At 55.4% G+C, this 21,351-nt stretch overlaps 1 protein-coding gene across 2 annotated transcripts in view; it reads right to left on the reverse strand.

The window, feature by feature from the left end:
• Positions 1-21,351, reverse strand: part of SORCS2 (sortilin related VPS10 domain containing receptor 2) — a 551,814-nt gene that overhangs the window by 179,227 nt on the left and 351,236 nt on the right. For both annotated transcript variants that reach the window (XM_082635333.1, XM_082635332.1), the window contains one exon: positions 8,867-8,966. In XM_082635333.1, the coding sequence (XP_082491459.1) occupies positions 8,867-8,966 (100 nt within the window). The remainder of the gene's footprint in view (positions 1-8,866; positions 8,967-21,351) is intronic.

The raw sequence follows: 21,351 nt of genomic DNA on the forward strand, positions 1-21,351 counted from the left end.
GCACACAGTGTATCCCATCCTGGGTTCTTCATGCTCCCCCTAAGGTCTACCGCTTCTCTAGGGCCACCCCGTATCAGGAAACAGCACCCCCATTCATCCACTGCTCATACCAGAAGACTGGGGGCATCATCTAATCACAACATGTCTCCTGACCGTGTCCCTGCCCTCCCCGTGAACCTGCCCACCCAGGATCAGCCTCATCATTGCTCACCTGGACCCCACAGGTGTTGGAGCCACACAGATGCCCATCAGATGGCTAAATGAGTGGATGGATGGGTGGGTGGATGGGTGGGTGGATGGATGGAAGGGTGGATGGATGGATGGATGGATGGAAGGGTGGATGGATGGGTGGGTGGATGGATGGATGGAAGGGTGGATGGATGGAAGGGTGGATGGATGGGTGGGTGGGTGGATGGATGGCTAGATGGGTGGGTGGGTGGATGGACAGGTCGATGGATAGATGGGTGGACGGACGGGTCAATGGATGGATGGGTGGATGGACGGGTCAATGGATGGATGGGTGGATGGACGGGTCAATGGATGGATGGATGGAAGGGTAGATGGATGGATGGGTGGATGGAAGGGTGGATGGATGGGTGGGTGGGTGGATGGGTGGGTGGATGGAGGGCTAGATGGGTGGGTGGGTGGGTGGGTGGATGGGTGGATGGATGGATGGATGGAAGGGTGGATGGATGGGTGGGTGGGTGGATGGATGGATGGGTGGATGGATGGATGGAAGGGTGGATGGATGGGTGGGTGGATGGATGGATGGGTGGATGGATGGGTGGTTGGGGTGTGGATGGATGGGTGGGTGGGGTGTGGATGGATGGCTAGATGGGTGTGTGGGTGGGTGGGTGGATGGATGGATGGATGCGTGGGTGAAGAGTGGACTCTCCTTCAGTCCACGCCAGTCTCTCCACCACAACAAAAGAACTTTCTTAAAAGATAAGCAAACCAGCACATCTGATCTCATCCCATGGACCCTTCCAGCCTCGTCCTTGAGAACAGCCCACTCAGGGCTCCCAGGGAGGCCTGGGTCCCCCCACCAACAGCCTGCATGCATCGTGCCTGGAGAGTGTCATCCAGGCATGACTTCAATTTGCAAGCATGCAGGAGCACAGGGTGCCATGAATGCTCCCTGGCAGGCAAAAATCTACAGCAGAAACAAAAATCAACAAGACCTGCCCACCTTCCATCCCAGAGAACTAATGCTGTAGGTGCCCACCCTCTCCTCACGTCAATGGAGCACACACCAAGAGGGGGCATCTGGCGTCTCCTCGAGGTGTTTCACATTCAGGTGGCAGCCCCGGTCCAGGCCCAGGTCCCAGGGTCTGGCGACGCGTCCTGAGCGTAAGCACTACATGTGAGGGCACCACACCAGGGTGCCCATGTCCCTGTGCCATGGAAAGCCACAGATACAGATGTGGCCAGCTCTGCAGCAGCCCAGAACAGATATGGACTCCCCTGAGCTTGCTGCCTTAAGTTCAATGTGCATCTCAAGCCCATTTTCTGACAATAGGGAGAAGGCAGGTCCTCCCAGGGTGACGGGAGGACAGAGCAGGGGTCCAGGCTCAGGCCTGATGGCACTGTTAGTCCTGGGAAAGATGCGGAGTGGCGAGGTTGGTCCTCTCAGAGTCCCCGCTGTGTGCCAGGCACTGTGCCTGCAGGCCCATGCACTGGCCTGGCCCAGAGGTGGGGGCACTAGCCCCCTGATGCTGTACAGCACAGACACTGCACCTTCGACACGGGGGCCAGGCGCTTTGGTATATCGTGCATCATCTCATTTACTCCCCAAATTATACCTCAGAGAACCAGGAAGGGGAGACACCAGGATGCGAACCCCCTCAAAGCTGGGTTCCCACCACTCTGTGCCTCGGTCCCTTCCTCATGGCACGTTCTTGGTCAGATGTTTGGGCCAGAACAGGAGAATGCTGGTCAACCCTCGGGAAGAAGATTTCAAAGCAAAATATAACACAGTTGCACAAGCATCTCAATGAGAGGAGAAACAAACAAAACGAGGTCCTTGCTGCTTGGAACAGTTTTTAAACACACAAGCAGATCCTGGGCTTCCAAGCTCCTGGAAACAGGGTCTGGGGATCCTGCAGGACACAGCGGGCAGCAAGTCTGCCAGGGGCTGCTAACTCTCCATGTGAGGGGAACGGACAGAGACAGCCCCACCGAGCAGTCCTCTGAGCAACAGGAGGGTCTGCAGGTGGCCATGTCCATGGGACGGAGCTAACCTCGGCTCCCTCCCGAGGGCCGACCACCACCATGCACCACTGGGGCCAAAACAGGAAACAAGACAGGGGCTAATCCAAGAGGTCAGCTGACAGGGAAGAGGGGGTGGGGGCTCCACCCAGAAAGGGGTGGAGCCTCCACAGCAGGGTGGGGCCTATGCACTAGAGAGGAGGGGCCTCCACAGCAGGGAAGGGAAGGTGCCTCCATACTAGAAAGGGGCGGGGCCTCTATACCAGGGAAGGGGCAGGGAGGGCGTGAGGCCTCCACACTGAAGGGGAGGGGCTGCCAGGTAAGGGGCGGGGCCTCCATACCAGGAAGGGGTGGGGCGTCTATACCAGGGAAGGGGCAGGGCCTCTGCAGTAGAGGGGAGGGGTCTCTATACCAGGGAGGGGGCGGGGCTTCCACAGCAGGGAGGGAGTGGGGTCTCCACACTGGAGGGGAGGGGCTGCCAGGTAAGGGTGCGGGGCCTCCATACCAGGAAGGGGTAGGGCCTCCACAGCAGGGAGGGCCTGGAGGGGCCTCTATACTAGTGAGGGGGCTCAGGGTTGGAGACCAGGTTCGGGATAAAAGGCAGGGGAACTGAGTAGAGGAGAGAGAGAGACAGAGGCAGAGATGGAGAGCCAGAGAGTGCCTAGGACCTGTTCTACACCTGGAACAGAAAAGACATCCAGAGACAAAGAGTGGAAGAAAGTGCTTACTTTCATGTTTTCACACACTGAGAGTCCCACGGAAGCAGACATGCCATGGGCTGTAGACTAATTCACAAGCCCCGGCCTCACCTCAGCTGCAGGACACAGTTGCACCAATGGGGCAGCAGGGGCGGGAGGCAGCGCCACCCGTCTCCCCAGGGAGAGCTCTGAGGTCCAGAGAGCTTGGTTAAACTGCTGCACTGGGATCTGAACTCGGCTCCCAGGCCTGTGCCCTCTCCCTTAGGCTTCCCGCCGCCTGGAGGGGGCAGCCTCGGTGACCCTGAGGACAGGCTGTTAGGTGTGGGAACAGAGCTGCTCAAAGGTGGACCTGGCAGTGGGAAGGACAGTGACAGTAGGGCCCCCTGGGCAGGGTGCAAACCCTGACTTGGCTGTCCACTGGCGTGTGGCCTCGGAGAAGCTCCAGGACCTGTCTGGCCTCCTTCTCCTGTGAGATGGCGCACAAGTCCTCACTTTGCCAGGGGTTGCAAGGATCAGAGATAACGTACAAAACGCTCCTAATACAGAGCCTGATACATAAAGAGGCTTTGGAACTTGGGCTGTTCCTCATCACGACCAGTGCCGCCTCTTCCCAGCCGTGGTTTTCTCTCTGCGACACTGAGTTTCTCAAAGACAAGATTTTGGTCGGACTCATTTTTCAATCCTGAGTGCTCGGCATGTGGCAGTTTCTCAAAACGTCTCAGGTGAGTGAGCAGAATGAATGAATAGATGAATTGATGGAGATCTTGTCCTGACCCTGTGCTTCTCAAATTAGGAGTCATGTACCCAAGAGGGTCCACGCTGGTGGCTGGGCCAGGGGTCCTGAGGCTTAAAACAAGAGCATTCTCCTGGGTCATCAGGTTAACAAAGACTTTTTGTTGAATGTGTGTGTGTGTGTGTGTGTGTGTGTGTGTGAGATTTTAGTATTCAAACCAACACTGATATATCATGAAGTAAAGTGAAAATTCACATGACACTTGAAAGCAATTCCATGCCGCGGCCAGCTCCCCGGGCTGTGCCTTCACACCCTCTCCCCGTGCCATGGGGTTCTCGTGCTGAGTCAGAAATGTGCTGCTAGTTCAAAGCCAAATCGGGTACTCAGACAGCATGGAAGGCATACGGGGGATGTTGAGGGATCCTCAGGGCCCCCAGGGTCTCAGGTCATGCCATGACAATGGTAGAATGCCTCGCCCATGGGCATCAAGGCGGGAGCTCTAATTATACTACAGACAAGACAAAAATAAAAGGGAATTCATTTTGTAAGACAGGTTGCAAAGTGGTCTCTTAAGAAGCTATAAAGTACTGCTTAGACTGTAATTGTTGTTAAATGGACTCCTAATAGCATTCACATCTTCCTGCAAAACCTATCCATTACCGATAACTGGAGAGGTAGACCCTCCGCTCACGCTCAAGCAGGCGCCCCTGCAAATAAGGAACCCCATCTTTTCCCAGATCACACTCACTCTGGGGTAAACCTGTCCTGCTAGAGGCCAATTTGGCCCCTTTTCTTATTCTTCCCACAAAAATGCAGCAGGAGAGGTTTGGTTTCCCAGGGCTCCACCAGAGCCTCAAAGGTTCAAGAAGGATCAAGTTGCTTGTCCAGTTCATCTTCACATCCCAGCGCCCAGCAAAGGACCCGAGCACATAGTAGGTGCTTAATGTGCAACTGATATTTACAAGATTGGACTGAGGGTTCTCACCCTCCAGCACCAAGCATGCAGCCTGGCACACAGTAGGACCCTGACCCACATCTGCTGAATGGATGGGGGTCGGAGTTGAGACAGAGCTTGGACATCTGGTGAAACCTGCCCTCTTGCGGAGGAGAAGCCAAGACACGTGGTAAACAGAGCAGAGTCTGGCCTCTGCCCACGTGCATCTCATTCCCCAGCTGCTGCTCTTCCCCTGGGAGGAGACCAGGAGAGTCCAGAATGCTGGAGATGGAAGGGGCTTTGGAGAACCCCCAGTTCAACCTCCTGATCTTATGGAGGGGGACACTGAGGCCTGGAGAAGAAACAGGATCTGCCCTGAGTCACACAGCTCAGCTGTGGTCAGATTGAGCCCTGTCCAGCCACAGCGGGTTACACACTCCCCACTTCCAGCACAGCAGGCTGCGCTGGGCTTACACAGACATGGGGAACCCCATCTGCTCCCTGAAACTTTTCTGCAGAGTGCCTGGTGAGCTCAAAGGTATGACAGAGGGTGCTCTGGCATCTAGCAGAACTGGATTTAAACCCTTGCTCAATGCTAAGTACAGAGACACAATATGTTTAATGCATTGGTGACAGCTTTGCTACCTACCAGCTGGGTGACCTGGACTATTCTCCCAGCTTCCCCCGAGCCTCTGTTTTCTCATCTGGGCAATGCAGGTGATGATGTCAACCCCCAAGTCATGCCCCACCTCCACACAAATAAATGACTATGATTGACATCTGGTTCTGGCCTAGGGCCTGGCATACTGAGAATGATCGCCAGAGGGTGGCTTAGGAATTGAGAAGCTACAGATGAGCGAATAAATGAATGCAATGACAAGGGGAAATTTTTCCTTTAATTAAATGGAAATCTCTCTCCCTGAAGGGGTCCCACCCCATCTCCAGTCCAGCCCATTGCACCCGTATTTCCTGAGTGTTGGCTGAGTGCTATGGGCTGTGCACAGTTGAGGAGATGGACCTGAGTAAAATCCAGTCTCCACCAAGCAGTCGGCCTGGACTGCTTCCCGATCCCTAGGACTGCCCTTCAGAACTTGGAAGACCAGCCCGTGGCCCCCAAATCTCCCCTCTGCCTTCACCAGCCCCCGTGGCTTCCGGTTCTTTACTTGACATGGTCTCACATCAGCTTTTTCTGTGACAGGGACTGTGGCTTTTCTGCTCCTACATGCATTTAAAACATAAGGTGACATTCACAGGTGCCAGAGATTGGAAAGGGGACACACTTGGGAGCCGTGATTCAGCGGATATCTTAAGTGGCAGTAATGAGTGAGGTTCTTTCAGAATTCACCTGTCAATCTCCCCTCCATCATTGCCCCCGTTAAGAGATGAGACACCTTGGGACCTCCCTGATGTCCCCTCACTGGAGTGTCATGGCAGAACTGGACTGAGAACAGGGCTCCCCGGCCTGGGTGCTGTCCCCCAGACCACCCTACAAATGCAGGGTGCCCCACGCAACCCCGGGAAGGAGCCTCGGGCTCCACACCTACAGGCCCCATCCAGGTGCAGGGGGAGTCTGCGGATCAGGTGGGCGACTCGGCAATAGCATCCATTCGGCGGGACCGGCTGCTGCTTGTGCCACTCGCTCCTTCATTCATTCATTCATGCATTCATTCATGCATGCATTCATCCTTTAACATTGGCTGAGTGCTTGTGCTGGGCACAGGGGCCAACCAGACCCAGCCTCTATCCCCAGAGATATTTCCAGGCTAAATGTCCAAATTATCAAATAACCTCTCACAGGCATCACCAATCAGTGTCCTATCTTTTTTTAAAGATGCACACGTCTCCCTGCCTGCATCCCTATCCCAACGTTGCCTGCAGAGGAGGTTCTGCTGAGCACCCCAATCAGAGCTCCCAGCTCTCCATCTGCCCCGAGCCCCCAGGTAACCAAAACTGATGCTTCACTCCTGGTGCCCTTTGCCTGCCCGGATGCCCTACGTGACCTAGAAGCCCCTTGGCTGAGCCCCCGCCCATCATCTCATTAACCCCCAGCCACCCGCTTTACAGCAGGACACAGGCTCAGCAGCAGTTGCTTTGCGGAGGACCAGGGTCTGTCTGGCCTCACTGCTGGCAGCCTGGCAGCCTTCCCTGAACTCACGCCTCAGAGACTCCCCGTTCTGTGGCTGCCACTGTTGCCTCTGCCTTTCTCGTTTACAAAGGAGGACATGGCGTTTGGGGCCAGCCCTGGAGCCACCGTCACATCTGGGCACCTGTGGGTCCTCCCAGCTGGTGAGGGACGGCAGGGTCAGCTTGGAGGAAGCTTCCAGGACCGGGCTGGCTAGACAGACAGAAATTAGAGGACGTGCAGGAGATGGGTGGCATGGCCTCCCGTATCCACTGCCGGCTGGAGTTTGGGGGTGATGGGGGGGCCTCTGGCTTGGGTCAGCACCAGCCTGCGGCAGCCCTCCCTTGTCTCGCATCCAAATCACAGTGGCCCCAGGGAGAGAGATGACAGTGGGCAGGGAAGCAGGATGTCTGTCCTTGCCCCTTCCAAGCACTCAGCTCTCCTGGCCAACGAAGGTCTCTGTGCTATGCACGTGCTGCTGCACCCAGGCCTGGGCTAGGGTGCTGCCTGGGCATTTCCCTTGCTGACCCACCCCCCGCCCCCCAAGAGAACCCTGTGGCTCAGAGGGCGGGGACGGCACGCAGGAAAAGCACTGAGCTCCCAGCAGAGCAAGGGCTGCATTCCAGCTCTGACTCCTCACCAGCCCGGGCTGGGGCCGACCAGACACGGGACGAGGACAGCTCGGGGAGCACGTGGGCTGAGCTGTGGGGAGTCAGGGTGGGGTGGTAGTTGGGGGGTCATTTCCCCGTACTTGCTCTCACTCCTGCACAAGAAAACCCCTCAGCTCTGGACCCACATGAGGCTGGGGTCAAATCCAGGCCTCCCACCACCAGCCGTGTGATTAAGTGTTAAGTCTCACCTTCCTATGCCTCAGTTTTCTGCCCTGGAAAATGGGATAATAACATCTCCTTCCTCGGCCCCCATGGGACAGAGTGAGATCGTGCACGTGAAGTCCCCGAGCAGGGCCCATAGAGACCCGGGCACCGGCAAAACCTGCCTCTCTCCGTTCAGTCCCGAGTCCCTCTGGGCAGGCACCGGTGTCCCTGTGAAGTTCCCCCCTCTCCAGCAGCCCTCCCCACCTCTGCATTCTAATTCTGTCCACCAGGAAGCTTTTACAGAAGTAAAGGTCAAGGAAGGGTGTTGGCAGAGAGGGGAGACCTGCTTTAGAAAGCTGACATTCCATTAAAAAGTGCCATCAAGACTCCCTGGACAGCTCCCAGGAAATGGCAATGCACACCAGTCCTCATGTTCTGTAAACTCTACGATGGGGCCTTGGTCCCTGCAGAACCTGCCAAGTTCACGCACACACCGACTCCCCTGAGCCCAATAATCTGCAGTCAGCGTGACCGGCAAACCCTCCAGTGCCCTCCGCATCCAGCCATCTGGCAACGATGACTCTCTTCCCGGGACGCTCAGCAGTTTACAGAGGTTTTCTGAGCTCTACGTCGCGTCAGAGCATCTATCGGTGCCCGTGGGCTGGGCTCTGGGTTCTAATCCCCAATGTCACAATTCTCTGGGGTGACATTCCATTTCCCAGGAGGAACCTGATCTCCGTGACAATGACCTACTTCCCTGCATGGAGTCAAGTGCGCAGGACTGCTCTGCCCTGGGTGCTTCCTCTGACCTCAGTCTGGGGTCCCGAGGTGGCTAGGAGGCAACCATGGCTTTGCAAAAGTGTCTCCTCATGGAACCTGGTGGAGGTGGCCGTAGCCTGGAAATGACAAAGTTCCCTGATCCACAGTCAGGCAGAGAGCAGAGTCAGAAGACACGCTCAGACCAAGAAAACAGAAAGTAAAACTCAGATGAGACACCAAAGCCAAATCAAAACCAAATCAACAAATAAAAAACCCTGCAGGAGATCGGGACTGCTCTTCACTGCTTTCCAAGGATGCCAAACCAAAAAGAGATATTCTTTCTCGCCTCCAGAGTGGCCACCCCTGCTCCTACCCCGCTTTACCTGGATGGATGCTGGCCCAGGGCAGGGGAAAACAAACGCACCAGGACAACCTTTCTCCCAAGGCCCAGCTGCTGCTTTAAAACTTAATTCATCCAAATGAATTAAGGCAGAAGCGGCAAGGGTGACGCAGAGAGCTGGGAGGTAAACACCTCCGCCCCGCTGTCAGGATCCTGGAGAAGCAAGGCAGCAGCGGCTCCCGCTGCGCAGAGCCTACCTTTCTCTTGTTGGTCGGGCAGATGTAGAAGTTGTCGATGACAGTAGTGACGCCAGGCTGAAGGGTAAGCTTGGTGTAGGAGGTCCCGAAGTCCGATGACCTGGGAGGACAGGAAGACAGCTGTCAGTGACAGGCCCCTCCACGTGCAGAGTTATCCAGCCCACACAGTGTCCCCTGCCAGTGTGGGTGCAGCGTCCAGGACACCCTCAGGTGTATCCTCTCCCTTTCCCCGGAGCAGCATGCCCCAGGGGACCAGGAGGAGACTGGCGCTCCCTCGGGGACACCCAGCACTAGCCCAGGTCTGGAGCTGCGAATGCCAGCCAGTCTTCCCACGAGCCACCTGCCCTGGGCGGTCCACAGTACTCCGGCCTGTCCACAGTCTATATGTTAGCTTTACCGTATCTGCGTCTCACTGGTTACGAAGGGTCTCATACGTACTGGCCGTGTCTAGGTCCTTCCATCTTTTTGATTCCTCGGAAAACCTGGACAGATTACGTCACTACGTCCATCTCGAAGGTGACCAGAGGAGGAGGCTCGGAGGGGATACATTCTGGCCTGAAATCACTCAGCTAACAGGTGGCCGACTCAGGATGCGAGCACGGGCCCCCCACGAACAGCTGGAGTCCTGTTTGCTCTCTAGAAGTTCCCCGCTGCCCTGAGGCCTGTCTGCTTGTCTGTTTCCCTCTCTGGACCCTGAGTTCTTCCAGCGAGCTGCACCCTCCGCCCTGACCATGTGCACCCACAGGGCTGCAGGGGCGGCGCAGGTACCCAAGCTCCAGAGCTGCTGGGAATCAGACCCCAATCCCTGTGCCGGCCAGTGGGTGTCAGCATCCGCTCGCCACAGCCGGGCCAGGGCCAGTCACTCCCGCCCAGGGGGTTGCCCACTTTCCTGTCTGTAAGGCAAGGGCTGCAGGAGAGAATCTCTGAGATCTAACCTCCGCCCAGAGCGGCCACAGCAGTGAGAGGGAGATAAGGCATCACGGGCAATTTCACAGCAACCAACACATCGGGACATGGGATGAATTCCATGCTGAAGCTCAGCCCCCTCCGCTGAGCTCAGCTCAGTGACCCTGGGCCCAGCACTCCTTGTGACCAGCTGGTTAAAATGTGCTGTGGCCGCAGAGAGCTGGAGACATGGTCAGGCCCAGGCCATACTTTGCCTCCAGTCCTTAAACCAATGTGCATTATTCCAGAGACCTCAGCTTCTCCCAGGGTGTCCTGTCTTCTGACCAGTCAGGAGACTCACCCCAAGGCGGGGCCGGGGCCAGGAATGGGAGCCCAAGGCTACTGAGGCCTGCCGGGCTGGTGCCCCTCGGGCCCATCCATCTTTCTGATCACCACTGGGACTGGCCTGCATGGAGCTGAGCTCCAGGGCCAAGGGCGGCCGATCCCAGCTGATGGGAGGTGGAAGGGGGGCGGGGCAGTCACCTGGATTCCTGTCCTCGTAGCACCGTGTGGAGCCCGGCCTGCAGGCGGCCCAAGCAGCCCCTTCCCTCTCTGGGCCCACGGAGGGGCTGGACTGGGCCGTGAGTGTCAGACTTGCCCAGTGTAGCCTGGGCTCCTGGAGCAGCTCAGCGCAGACACCGCACCCCACTGGCAGTGTTTCAATTCCATCCCATAGTACATCCTCAGCACCTTCTACAAGGATGTACTTCCTCCCTACTTCTTCCCCAAGCCTTCTGATTCACTGAGGCTCCAGGAAGATGGGCTGTGTTTGTGGCCTTTGTGCTCAGTGGCCCCATGTCCCTGGAAGTCCTCAGGCCCCAGGGTCCTTCCCAGGCCAGGAGAGAAGGCAGCCCCTGCCCTCTGACTCCCAGGGAACTCCAGCAGGGGCCACCCCGCCGGACCCCCAGCAGGGTCCCCTGGGCCTCTGCCCGCCCCTGGCCTCCCCAGGGAGGGCCGGCTGGAGAGAACAAAGCAGCCCCACTGGAGGTGTAATTGGGGAAGCACTTACTCTCAAAACCTCTGAGAATTGATTTTCTTTGGGAAGGAGGGAGTCAGAGGCCCATTAGCAGAGGACTGATCCAGAGACCCAGGAAATTCTAGAACCGCCCCCACCCCCGACACGAATAGCTGTGCTTAGGGGCTCGGTGCCTGGTAACCTCTGAGCCTCTTGGCCCCTCACCTCACACCAACAAGCATCTCTAAGACCTGTGATTGATTCTGCCTTCCAGACACCAGGCAGTCCACTCCTTCCCTCCATCCTGTTTCCCGCCCCGGCCCAGCTGCCTCCCCAGGGTCTAGCCTCCTCCCTAGTCCCCCGCCTGTGGCCACAGCAGCCTGTTCGCACCTGCTCACTCAAGGGCACCTGCTGGTGTGGGCCCACAGCAGGGAGCCAGTGGGATCTAGGCCCTGCTGCCTGGGAACCTACATTCTAGTGGGGCCCGGAGAAGGGTGATAAATAGATAAGCAAAACTATAGCCATGTCAAAGGAGACAAGGCCTGGGAAGAAGAATAAACAGGGTAGGGGGATGGAGGGGGCAGTGGAGTGCTGTCTCAGAGAGCGTGGCAGGGAAGGGCCCTCAGACCGGTGATGTCTGGGCTGAGATGGGAAGGAAGAGAAAGTGCTATGTTCCTGGCTGCGGGAAAGCCACCTGTACTGGGTTAAGTAATGTCTCCCCCAAACCTATGTCTACCCAGAACCCGTGAATGTGACCTTTATTTGCAAAGAGGGTCTTTGCAGATGGAATTAAGTTAAGATGAGGTCATACTAGAGTAGGATGGGCCGCAATCCAATGACTGGTGTCATTCAAAGAAGGAAATGTGGGCAGAGACACACACACACAGGGAGAACGTCATGTGACCATGGAGACAGGCAAGGATACCAAGGATTGCCAGCCACCCCCAGAAGATTGGAGAGGGGCATGGAGCAGATTTCCCCTAGATCCTCCAGAAGGAACCAACCCTGCCGACACCTGGATCCCAGACTTCCAGCCTCTAGACTGCAGACAACAATTTCCATTGTCTAAAGGCAGCCAGTGTGTGGTACTTTGTATGGCATCCCGAGGAACTAGTACAGCATCGCAGGTAGAGGGAAGGGCAGGTACAAAGGCCCTGAGGACAGGGAAGGAGGGATCCGTTTAAAGCAAAGTCCTCCCACTGCATCACCAGCTATGGCAGCGTCCGAAACCCCTCACTCCACCAGACAATGCAAATCCAATTCCTCAGAGAGCCATTAGCCCCAAGTTCCAGGCCACCTGCCAGAGACTGGGACATCAGTTCATTCATTCATTCACTCTTTCATTCAACAGTTGTTCAGTTCTTTTATGCTTTAAGCATCACACTGAGACTGGGAATTCAGATTTCTTTATTTGTTCAGATTCATTCCTGTCACATATGTTTATTGAGTACCTACTATGCGCCAGTCACTCCATCCCCTGGTGAGTAGGACAGACACTGTGGGACAGAGAGAGCAGACAGATGGACACATCCAGAGAAACTTGGGAGACTCTAAGGGGGACGTCACACCGCCCGGGGCCAGGGGCCATCCTTGGCTGCCCCGCCCCCATACTGCCCCTACTGCCCAGCTAATCCATCTTGCCGACTCTTCCTCCTAAATCATTTACATTGCATCCCAACACCTCCATCGCCCCATCCCAGGCCCTCTTCATCTCGCACCGTCCTTGAGGGGTTCCTGGTGGACGACAGGCTCCGAGGAGAGGGAGGCCAATGCTGGCTGGGGGGCCGTCACCAAAGAGGGGACTGTAGAGTTTCCAGTGGGGGCTGGGACAAATTACCACAAACTCAGCGACTTAAAATAAGGCACATGCATTCTCATACAGTTCTGGCGGTCAGAAGTCCAAAATGGTCTTATGCACTAAAATCAAGGCCTCTGCACCTTCTGGCAGCTTCAGGGGAAAATCTGTTTCCTTGACTTTCCAGCTTCCAGAGGTGCCTGCATTCTGTGGCTGTGGCCCATCCTCCATCTTCGAAGCAAATCCTCCAGTCTCTGCTTCCATTGTCACATCTCTTTCACTTGTAGCCAAATCTCCCTTGGACTCCTCCTGTGAGGACCCTTGTGATTACACAGGGCCCACAGGGCTAATCTAGCATCATCTCCCCATTGTCCCATCTGTTTTTTTTTTTTTTTTTTTTTTTTTTGGCCTCGCCTCGCACGTTGCGGGATCTTAGTTCCCCTAGGGCCACGGCAGGGAAAGTGCGGAGTCCTAACCCCTGGACCGCCAGGGAACTCCATCCCAATCTCCCCATCTTAATCACACATGCAAAGTTCCCTTTGCCACATGACTTATTCACAGGCTCCAGGGATTAAGATGTGATATCTTTGGGGGGTATTATTCCTCCTTTCACAGGTGGGCGTTGGAGCCAGGTCTAAGGTAGGGCTTTGGAGCAGGGTGGGGAGCAAGAGTGGCTACAGTGAACTGTGAGAGAGATGACAGGGCCAGAGGCTGGCAAGGTGGACAGGGGCAGGTGTGAACGACCCCAGATGCCACAGAGAGATCTGGACCTGCTCTGGATCACAGCCCCCGCTAGTAGATAAAAAAGAATGTAAACTATTTTGGACTTCCCTGGTGGTGCAGTGGTTAGGAATCCACCTGCCAATGCAGGGGACATGGGTTCGAGCCCTGGTCGGGGAAGATCCTACAGGCTGTGGAGCAACTAAGCCCGTGCGCCACAACTACTGAGCCCATGCACCACAACTAGTGAGCCCGTGTGCCACAACTGCTGAGCCTGCATGCCACAAGTACTGAAGCCCAAGCGCCTAGAGCCCGTGCTCCACAACAAGAGAAGCCACCGCAATGAGAAGCCCACGCAATGCAACAGAGTAGCCCCCGCTCACTGTAACTAGAGAAAGCCCACATGCAGCAATGAAGACCCAACAGCCAAAATTAAATAAATAAATTTAAAAAAATAATAATGTAAACTATTTCATTATAATGTTATATTGATTGCATGTTGACATAATACTGTGGATATACTGAGTTAAAAAGTCTATTATTAAGATTAATTGCACCTGTTTCGTTAACTAATAGAGTTAAACTTCTAAGAGCAGTTTGGGGTTCACAGCTAAACAGAGGAGGTGCAGAGATTTCCCGTGTCCCCCCTGCCCCCAAACGTGCATAATCTCCATCACATCATGCACCTCCCTCCCCCGCCAGAGCAGCATGTGTGTTACAGCTGATGAACTGATATTGACACACCATCATTACCCAGAGTCTATAGCTTATGTGAGGGGTCACTCTTGGGTTGACATTCTATGGACAAGTGTACAGTGACATGTGTCCACCATTATAGTGTCATACAGAGTAGTGTCACTGCCCTAAAATGCCCCGGGCTCACCTATGCACCCTCCCTCCCTGCCCACTCCCATAACCACTGATCTTTTCACCATCTCCATAGTTCTGCCTTTTCTAGAATGTCATCTATTGGTCTGTAGCCTTTTCAGACTGGCTTTTCTCACTTAGTAATATGCCTTTAAGGTTCCTCCAGCTCTTTTCAGGTCCCCGGTTTCTACTTTTTAATGACAATCCACGTGTGGCTTGCATCCTATTCCTACCGGACTCGCTGGTCTGGACAGAGGCTGAGGCTGTGGGTGGAGTCTGCAGGGTGTTAGCGGGGTTCTGCAGGGTCAGGTCTGTGCCCCCATCTGGAAGGGGATGAGTGGAGTGACCATGGGAAAAGTGTTCGACGGTGTCTCAAAGCCCGCATGGTAGGAGCTTGTCATCGCTACTATTTTAGGAAGACTGGGGTGACCGCAGGTGGGACAGGTGACTGAGGCGGAGGGAGTAGCAGGAGAAGAAAGGAAGGGCAGGGCACACACCCGGGAGCTGGGGATGGCAAGGTGTAAGGTCGAGGGAGGAGACGGAAGGTGACCCGGGTAACACGGAGGATGGAGGATGCTGCTTCAGATGGGGTGTGGCTCGGGGAAGTCAGGACAGGCCCTGGGTGAGGCTCACTCACCAACACCCACTAAGCCTGCAGGACACGGTGGGGCTTGAAGATGGGCGAGTTCAGAGCAGCACGTGTTTCCCTGTGTCCATGGCCTGGGCCACCTCCTCGCCTGACACTGGTCAGGGGAGTCCTGAGATCCCGTGAGGCCAAGAAGAAGGGATCTGGCGGTCAGGGGTCTGGCCATGCCCCCTCGCTGCTACTGAGAGTGAGCTCCCGGGCACACACTCAGTATGGGGCATCGGTTTCCCCTCGAGGCATCAGAGAGTTGGAGTCAGGGGTCCCTGGGGTCCCCATGAGTGGAAAAGCAGTGGTCACATGCCCTTCACCTGCAGTGTCCTTGCCTGTTCCCTGGGCTCCCGGCCTCCCCGACCCTGAGGCCAGTGCTTGGGGAAACCCTTGCCCAGGCAGACCTCGTTGCCTGGGGCCACGCAGGTATCCATATTTCACTTCATTATTTCCCAAGACCCCTTGTTTCTCAAAGACTTCAAGTAAAGGAACAAGTCTAGCAGTGATGGTATCCGTGTTATGAAGAGTTATTCCAAGAAAGGAAAGTAGAAAGTGACAGAGTGTTATGTGGTCCCTGCCTCGCCCTGTGTGTCTGAGGGCTGCTGAAAACAAGCACCACTCAGGATGCAAACTGGAGATGCCCAGGGACGCTCAAGATGCCCGATGTTGGAGGATCCTGTCTCTTTCCCAGAGTGCGCAGATCTCTTGTTATGAGCTCACCAAGCTTGAGACAATGATGACTCAATTAAATGTCTTACATTCCTGACATTTATCTAAATCCCCCACAGCCCCAGGGCACCAACCCTGAATCTAATGCCGCATCCTCCTGAAGTCCCTACAGATCACCCAGTTGGAGCAAGGACAGCGGTCACCAAGATCATCGAAGAATCCACACGTCAGGCCCGCAGCCAGCACTCAGTAAATGCTTGTTGGATTCCTATGGAGGTGCACCAGGTACCAGACCCGAAGGCTGTGTGAACTTAGGTGAGAGGGTGTCCCACTCTAGGGAAATTTTCCATAGAAACTGTGGGGATTGGATTTGATTAATGTCCGAGCACCAGCCAAAAGTGACCCTTGGGGCTTCCCTGGTGGCTCAGTGGTTGAGAGTCCACCTGCCAATGCAGGGGACACGGGTCTGGGAAGATCCCACATGCCGCGGAGCGGCTGGGCCCGTGAGCCATGGCCGCTGAGCCTGTGCATCCGGAGCCTGTGCTCCACAACGGGAGAGGCCACAACAGTGAGAGGCCTGAGTACTGCAAAAAAAAAAAAAAAAGTGACCCTTGAACTTGACTGTTGGGGAGAGACTCCCCTCTCATCTCAGGATCGAGAAAATGCCTGTGAGAGCTCTCCATGCACAGAAGGAAGGATAGAAGGGAGGGAGGAAGGGGAGGAGGGATAAAGGAGGGTGGGGGAAGGGAAGAGGAGGGGGGAGGAACAGCGCTCACCCTGGGTCTCCTCTGGGCCAGGCTTCCTCCACACACCCACCCCGAACTTCCCCAGCACTAATACCACCTCCAAGTTCTTCTAACTGCACCTCAGAAAGCAATCATCCAATCTAGATTTATTCAAATTAAAAATTTTGGAAAAAAAAAAAACAGACTCTAAAATAGGGCAAATAGATACATGGAAGACCAGCGCAGTTGGAAAATTGCTATTTGAAAATCGGCTGCTTAATTGCTGAGTGTCTGTACATATTCACTTTAAAAAATTATTTAGGGCCTCCCTGGTGGCGCAGTGGTTGAGAGTCCGCCTGCCGATGCAGGGGATGCGGGTTCGTGCCCCGGTCTGGGAGGATCCCATATGCCGCGGAGCGGCTGGGCCCGTGAGCCATGGCCGCTGGGCCTGCGCATCCGGAGCCTGTGCTCCGCAACGGGGGAGGCCACAACGGTGAGAGGCCCGCATACCGCAAAAAGAAAAAAAAAAAAATTATTTAATTAAGCCATTTTCATACTCTATAATTATTTCATTGGCAGGGACATAAGTTCAGCTCCGGCCCCTCTCCCTGTGCGGAGGAGCCCCCAGCTCCCACGGTCTCCCGGCTACTTTGGGAAACCACACAGGTGGGAAAGGGGGCACCCCCTGCGTGGCTGGTACCACATGCAAGCATGTGGCCTTGGGCAAGGCCTGGACCTCTGCGAGACTCGGTTTGTTTATCTATAAAAGAGGTCAACGGCACAGACCTCAGATACCCACCGTGAGACTGGAGCCGGTGTGAGGAGGGAGAGCACAAGGCGGGCTCGTGGTCATGGGCAGGTGACGGGTCCCCACATCATGGAGCCTCCTGAGGGGCACTGATGCCACACCGTACCCGTGTGGACCTCTCTCTGGCCAGAGGCGTGGCTGTGTGGACTCTCCTCGTGCACCCTGATGATTACCCAGAGGACCGGCACTAGCCCTGCACCGTCGGTGTGCAAAGCACCCGGGCAGACCCCAAAGCCACACCAAGGATGGGAACTCCCACCTGCGCTTTTCATGTGGGGAAACCAAGGCCCGGCAAGGAAGGGATGTGTGCAGAGTCCCCTGGGGATCCGTGGCACAGCTGGGACTCAGTCTTGGTCTCCGGGCATCCACCCTGGGCCCTCCCACCAGAGGAGGTAACGTGTGTTAGGATGGTCTCCCAGCTGACCGCCCTGCCAAACTTTAGTCTGTGATGTGAGATGAGAAAGGACGGATGTCGAGAGGCCACCACCCAGGGGCCACCCTTGTCCTCAGGAACCGACAACTCCAGGGGCCCTGGAAAGACGAGGCTTTGATCCGCTGCCCGGGACTGACAAATAAACCCTCTTGGGATCAGCCAGGGAGAGAGAATTAAGGTGGCCCGGGGCACTGATAGGCCGGTCAAGTCATTCAAGAAAATTCCGTGACGTGGCTTGACATTCTGAGTGTGAAACGGGGAGTCGGGCACCAGCCAGGTGGGTGAGCCAAGGGAAGGGGTCTCAGCCTGCCCTCAAAGGGGCGCGATGGCAGTAGTGGGGTGACGCCAGGCAAGTTGCCCCGAGGATCTGAGAGCGTGGTCTCCCTGCAACGGGAAAGGCCTCTTGGGGGGATTAATAGACACAGGGGCTCACACGCTCTGGACACCAGGCCAAGGGCGGAGCTTGGCCTCCCAGGAACAGGACGATAGCATCGACCATGCCATGGGAGCATGCCTCCCCATTTTACAGGTAAGGAAACTGAGGGTCAAGGCGTATCATGTGCCTTGCTCAGGGTCACACGGCAACTATAGGAAACTCAGTTTAAGCCCAAGCTGTTGGCTCAAGTCTGCCTTCTCTGCTGTACCCCAGGCCGTCCCCCGGGCATGCACTCCTGTCCCTGGGGATGCTCATAGGGCCAGGCACCCACCCTGCGTGTCTGGACTTTCTGACTCTATTTCTTCCTCTCGCAGAGCCTGGAAGGTGATGCTCTCTGCCGTGTCAGCACTTGCACACTGACTACAGTCCTTCCCCGCTCAGTTGCCCTGTTAGTATTACCTGTGGGTTTTCTCCCTGGCTTAGGGCTTCTCCTTAACTCAAGCCCAGTCTTTTTTTTTTTTTTTTTTAATTTATTTTACTGAAGTATTGTTGATTTACAATGTTGTGTTAATTTCTGCTATACAGCAAAGTGATTCAGTTATGCATATATATACATTCTTTTTCATATTCTTTTCCATTTTGGTTTATCACAGGATATTGAATATATTTCTCTGTGCTGTACAGTAGGACCTTGTTGTTTATCCATTCTCTATATAATAGCTTGCATCTGCTCATCCCAAATTCCCACTCCATCCCTCCCTCAACCCCCTCCCCCTTGGCAACCACAAGTCTGTTCTGTGAGTCTGTTTCTGTTTCATAGATAGGTTCATTTGTGTCGTATTTTAGATTCCACATGTAAGTGATATCACATGATATTTGTCTTTCTCTGCCTGACTTACTTCACTTAGTATGATCATCTCTAGGTCCATCCATGTTGCTGCAAATGGCATTATTTCATTCTTTTTTATGGCTGAGTAGTATTCCACTGCGTATATATATCACATCTTCTTTATCCATTCATCTGTCGATGGCCATTGAGGTTGTTTCCATGTCTTGAACTCAAGCCCAATCCTAAAAGAGCCCAGGCAGTGTTCTGTGCCAGCCCAGAGGAGCACCCTAGCAGGGGCCCCAGATTTTCCATGCTCGAACTCACAGTCACGCTCCAGTGCCCACCTCTCTGAGTCCATCCCAGGAGCTCGTCTCCCAACCAGCCCTTCCACATGTGGTTTCTAGCCCCCCCCCCGCCATGGCTCTGCTGAGGCTCTGTGTCCACATGTGTTAGGTGCTGTGAAGTCAGTGGATCTTTCCAGAATGTAGCTGGGCTGGGCAGGGCCTGGACCCAGGGACGGCCTCAGTATCCCTGCCTGCAGCTCTACCAACAACTTAGGGATGGAAATTGGTGCAGAGCCAGGGACCAGGCCACCCTGCAAGGCGGCTTGCAGGACGCTCTGCTCAAGCTGGCTCCCAGCCAGCTGCGTCTCCTTACTCCACAGTAAGGGTCACCTTCCTTTCAATGAATCCCTGAGATGAGTGATTCCCTCAGCTCAAGAATGCCTTCCAACACACCTTTCCCCAACGCCTATTCCGTGCCAGCTTTGTGCCAAGCGCGGAGTGCAGAGTGGGTGGGCGGGCGTTTCTGCGGCTGGCGCTGCCAGAGCAACTGTACTTCCTGTTCAGATCCTGAAATAATTCCACACCCGTCAGTCAGCAGACACTGCCCACACCCTCCTCCTGGATGCTGTCCCTCCCAAGACCTTCTCACAGGCCAGGAGGAAAGGGCTTACACCCAGCTTAGCAGGGGCCCACCAGGAGCCTGCTCTGGGCTGTGCCGGCGCCCACACTGAAGGAGCAATGCTCCTGCTACATCTGCTGTGGGGCAGGGAAGGGCAGCCGCCTCCGGGGAGCCCCAGGTCCTGGGGGCGGGGCTGAAGCACAAGAAAAGGACCTTGGATATGCAGCCAAAGAGGAGGTCAGAGCCCGGAAACGTGCCAGGAGCTCTCAAAGACTGGGGAAGGTGCCAGGAGCTCCCAGGGAAACTGGCGAAGGCTCTGTATGTGCCTGGGGGTCTGGGGAGGCCTGGGGGAGGAGCTGGCAGGAACTGAGGAGGGAAGGGGAGGAAGAGGGTACTGGACAAAGGGGTGGGAGTGTTTCCTGAAGCGTCCCTGACAATCAGCCTCAGGTGCTGCTGGGAAGCTGGCTGCTCCGTGCAGCTGTAACGAAGCAATGAGGACCCAAGTCCCAGGCAGAGGCTATGGAGTAGCCAAGGCCCAGAGCCCGGAGGAGACACAAATAACGCATGGGGACCTCAGCCCCGACCAGGCAGCCAGGGCTGAGGCTGCTCCAGGCCCAGGATAAAGACGCTGGGTGGGTGACCTCATCTAATCTCCATTCCAACCAACGATTCTCAAGGCACAAATGAAGAAACTGAGATGCAAGCAGATGGAGTCTCTTGCTCGGCTCATAAGGGACAAAGTGAGACTGTGTCCTCGGGTTCTAAACTGGGCACCTTCTACCAGCTTCCAGCTCTATGAATGGCTCTGTTGGTTTTATTTCCGGAGGTTTTAAGCTGACCCGAGGTGGGACCTTTGCGATGGCTCTTTTCCCAGCTGGTGGGGTCTTTAGAACTGTGTTGCAACCATCGGGACTAAATGATGTCCTGTGTCCCCGGAAGTGTCCCTGGGCACTGTCCTGGGGTGGGCAGGGCTCACCTGGCACAAGCAGGGCTGCCTACTGCTCACCTTGACACACAGGCCTCATCAAACCCCAGCAGATGTCCCTGCTTTTACAGCCGCTCTGCAAACCCTCAGCCGGGCACACTTGCAAAGGCCAAGGCAAGTCTGGAGACCCTGACGCAGAGGGGGCATGGAGAAGCTGGGAGAGCGGTGTTTGTCGCTTTGGATTTTGTCGGGAAGGACACACAAGCACGTCCTACAAACGGGACAGGCCAGTTGCTACCCAGGAACAGGCCCTGCCGTGTCCAGCTTCTTTCCCCGGCTACCCAGGGTGAAGTGCACTGATGCACCTGATCTCCCAGGGAACCCGCCGATTTGGGAGGATGCCAGGCCCCGCTAAAGCCCAGAAGGGTCATTTCAAATAGGAAGCACCCAAATCTAATGAGACAAATAATAACACAAAATGACCTGCTGCAGACCAGATACCGCAGCTGCAAAGGGTTTCCCAATCCAGCAGCTGCCTCATTGTGGAACTGGGGGTGCAGCTAGGAATTCCCAGCAGGAATGGGGAGGGCAGAGGAGCTGGAAGAAAGCTCAAGATGGGGGAGTGGTAGCCACAAAACCTGGAACCGAGGCTTAGCATCAAAGCCGGTTGGGGGCTGGCCTGGGTTACGCTTCCCTTGTGAACTGGAATCTATCCTGAGGAAAACTCCTAAAATTTAGCAATCCACACCCAATAAAATTTCCTTCCCTCAATGCTGATACACCCTCCACTCTTCTTGGAATCATTTAAAAAATAATAGAATAAGAACAACAGAAGGCAGCTACAACAATAAGATGAAAAGAAGCTTCTATTTCAACCATCAGCTGGGTCCCGTTAACTCTC

Source organism: Mesoplodon mirus (genome assembly GCF_964341445.2).
Source record: "Mesoplodon mirus genome assembly, chromosome: 2".
NCBI classification, from domain to species: Eukaryota; Metazoa; Chordata; class Mammalia; order Artiodactyla; family Ziphiidae; genus Mesoplodon; species Mesoplodon mirus.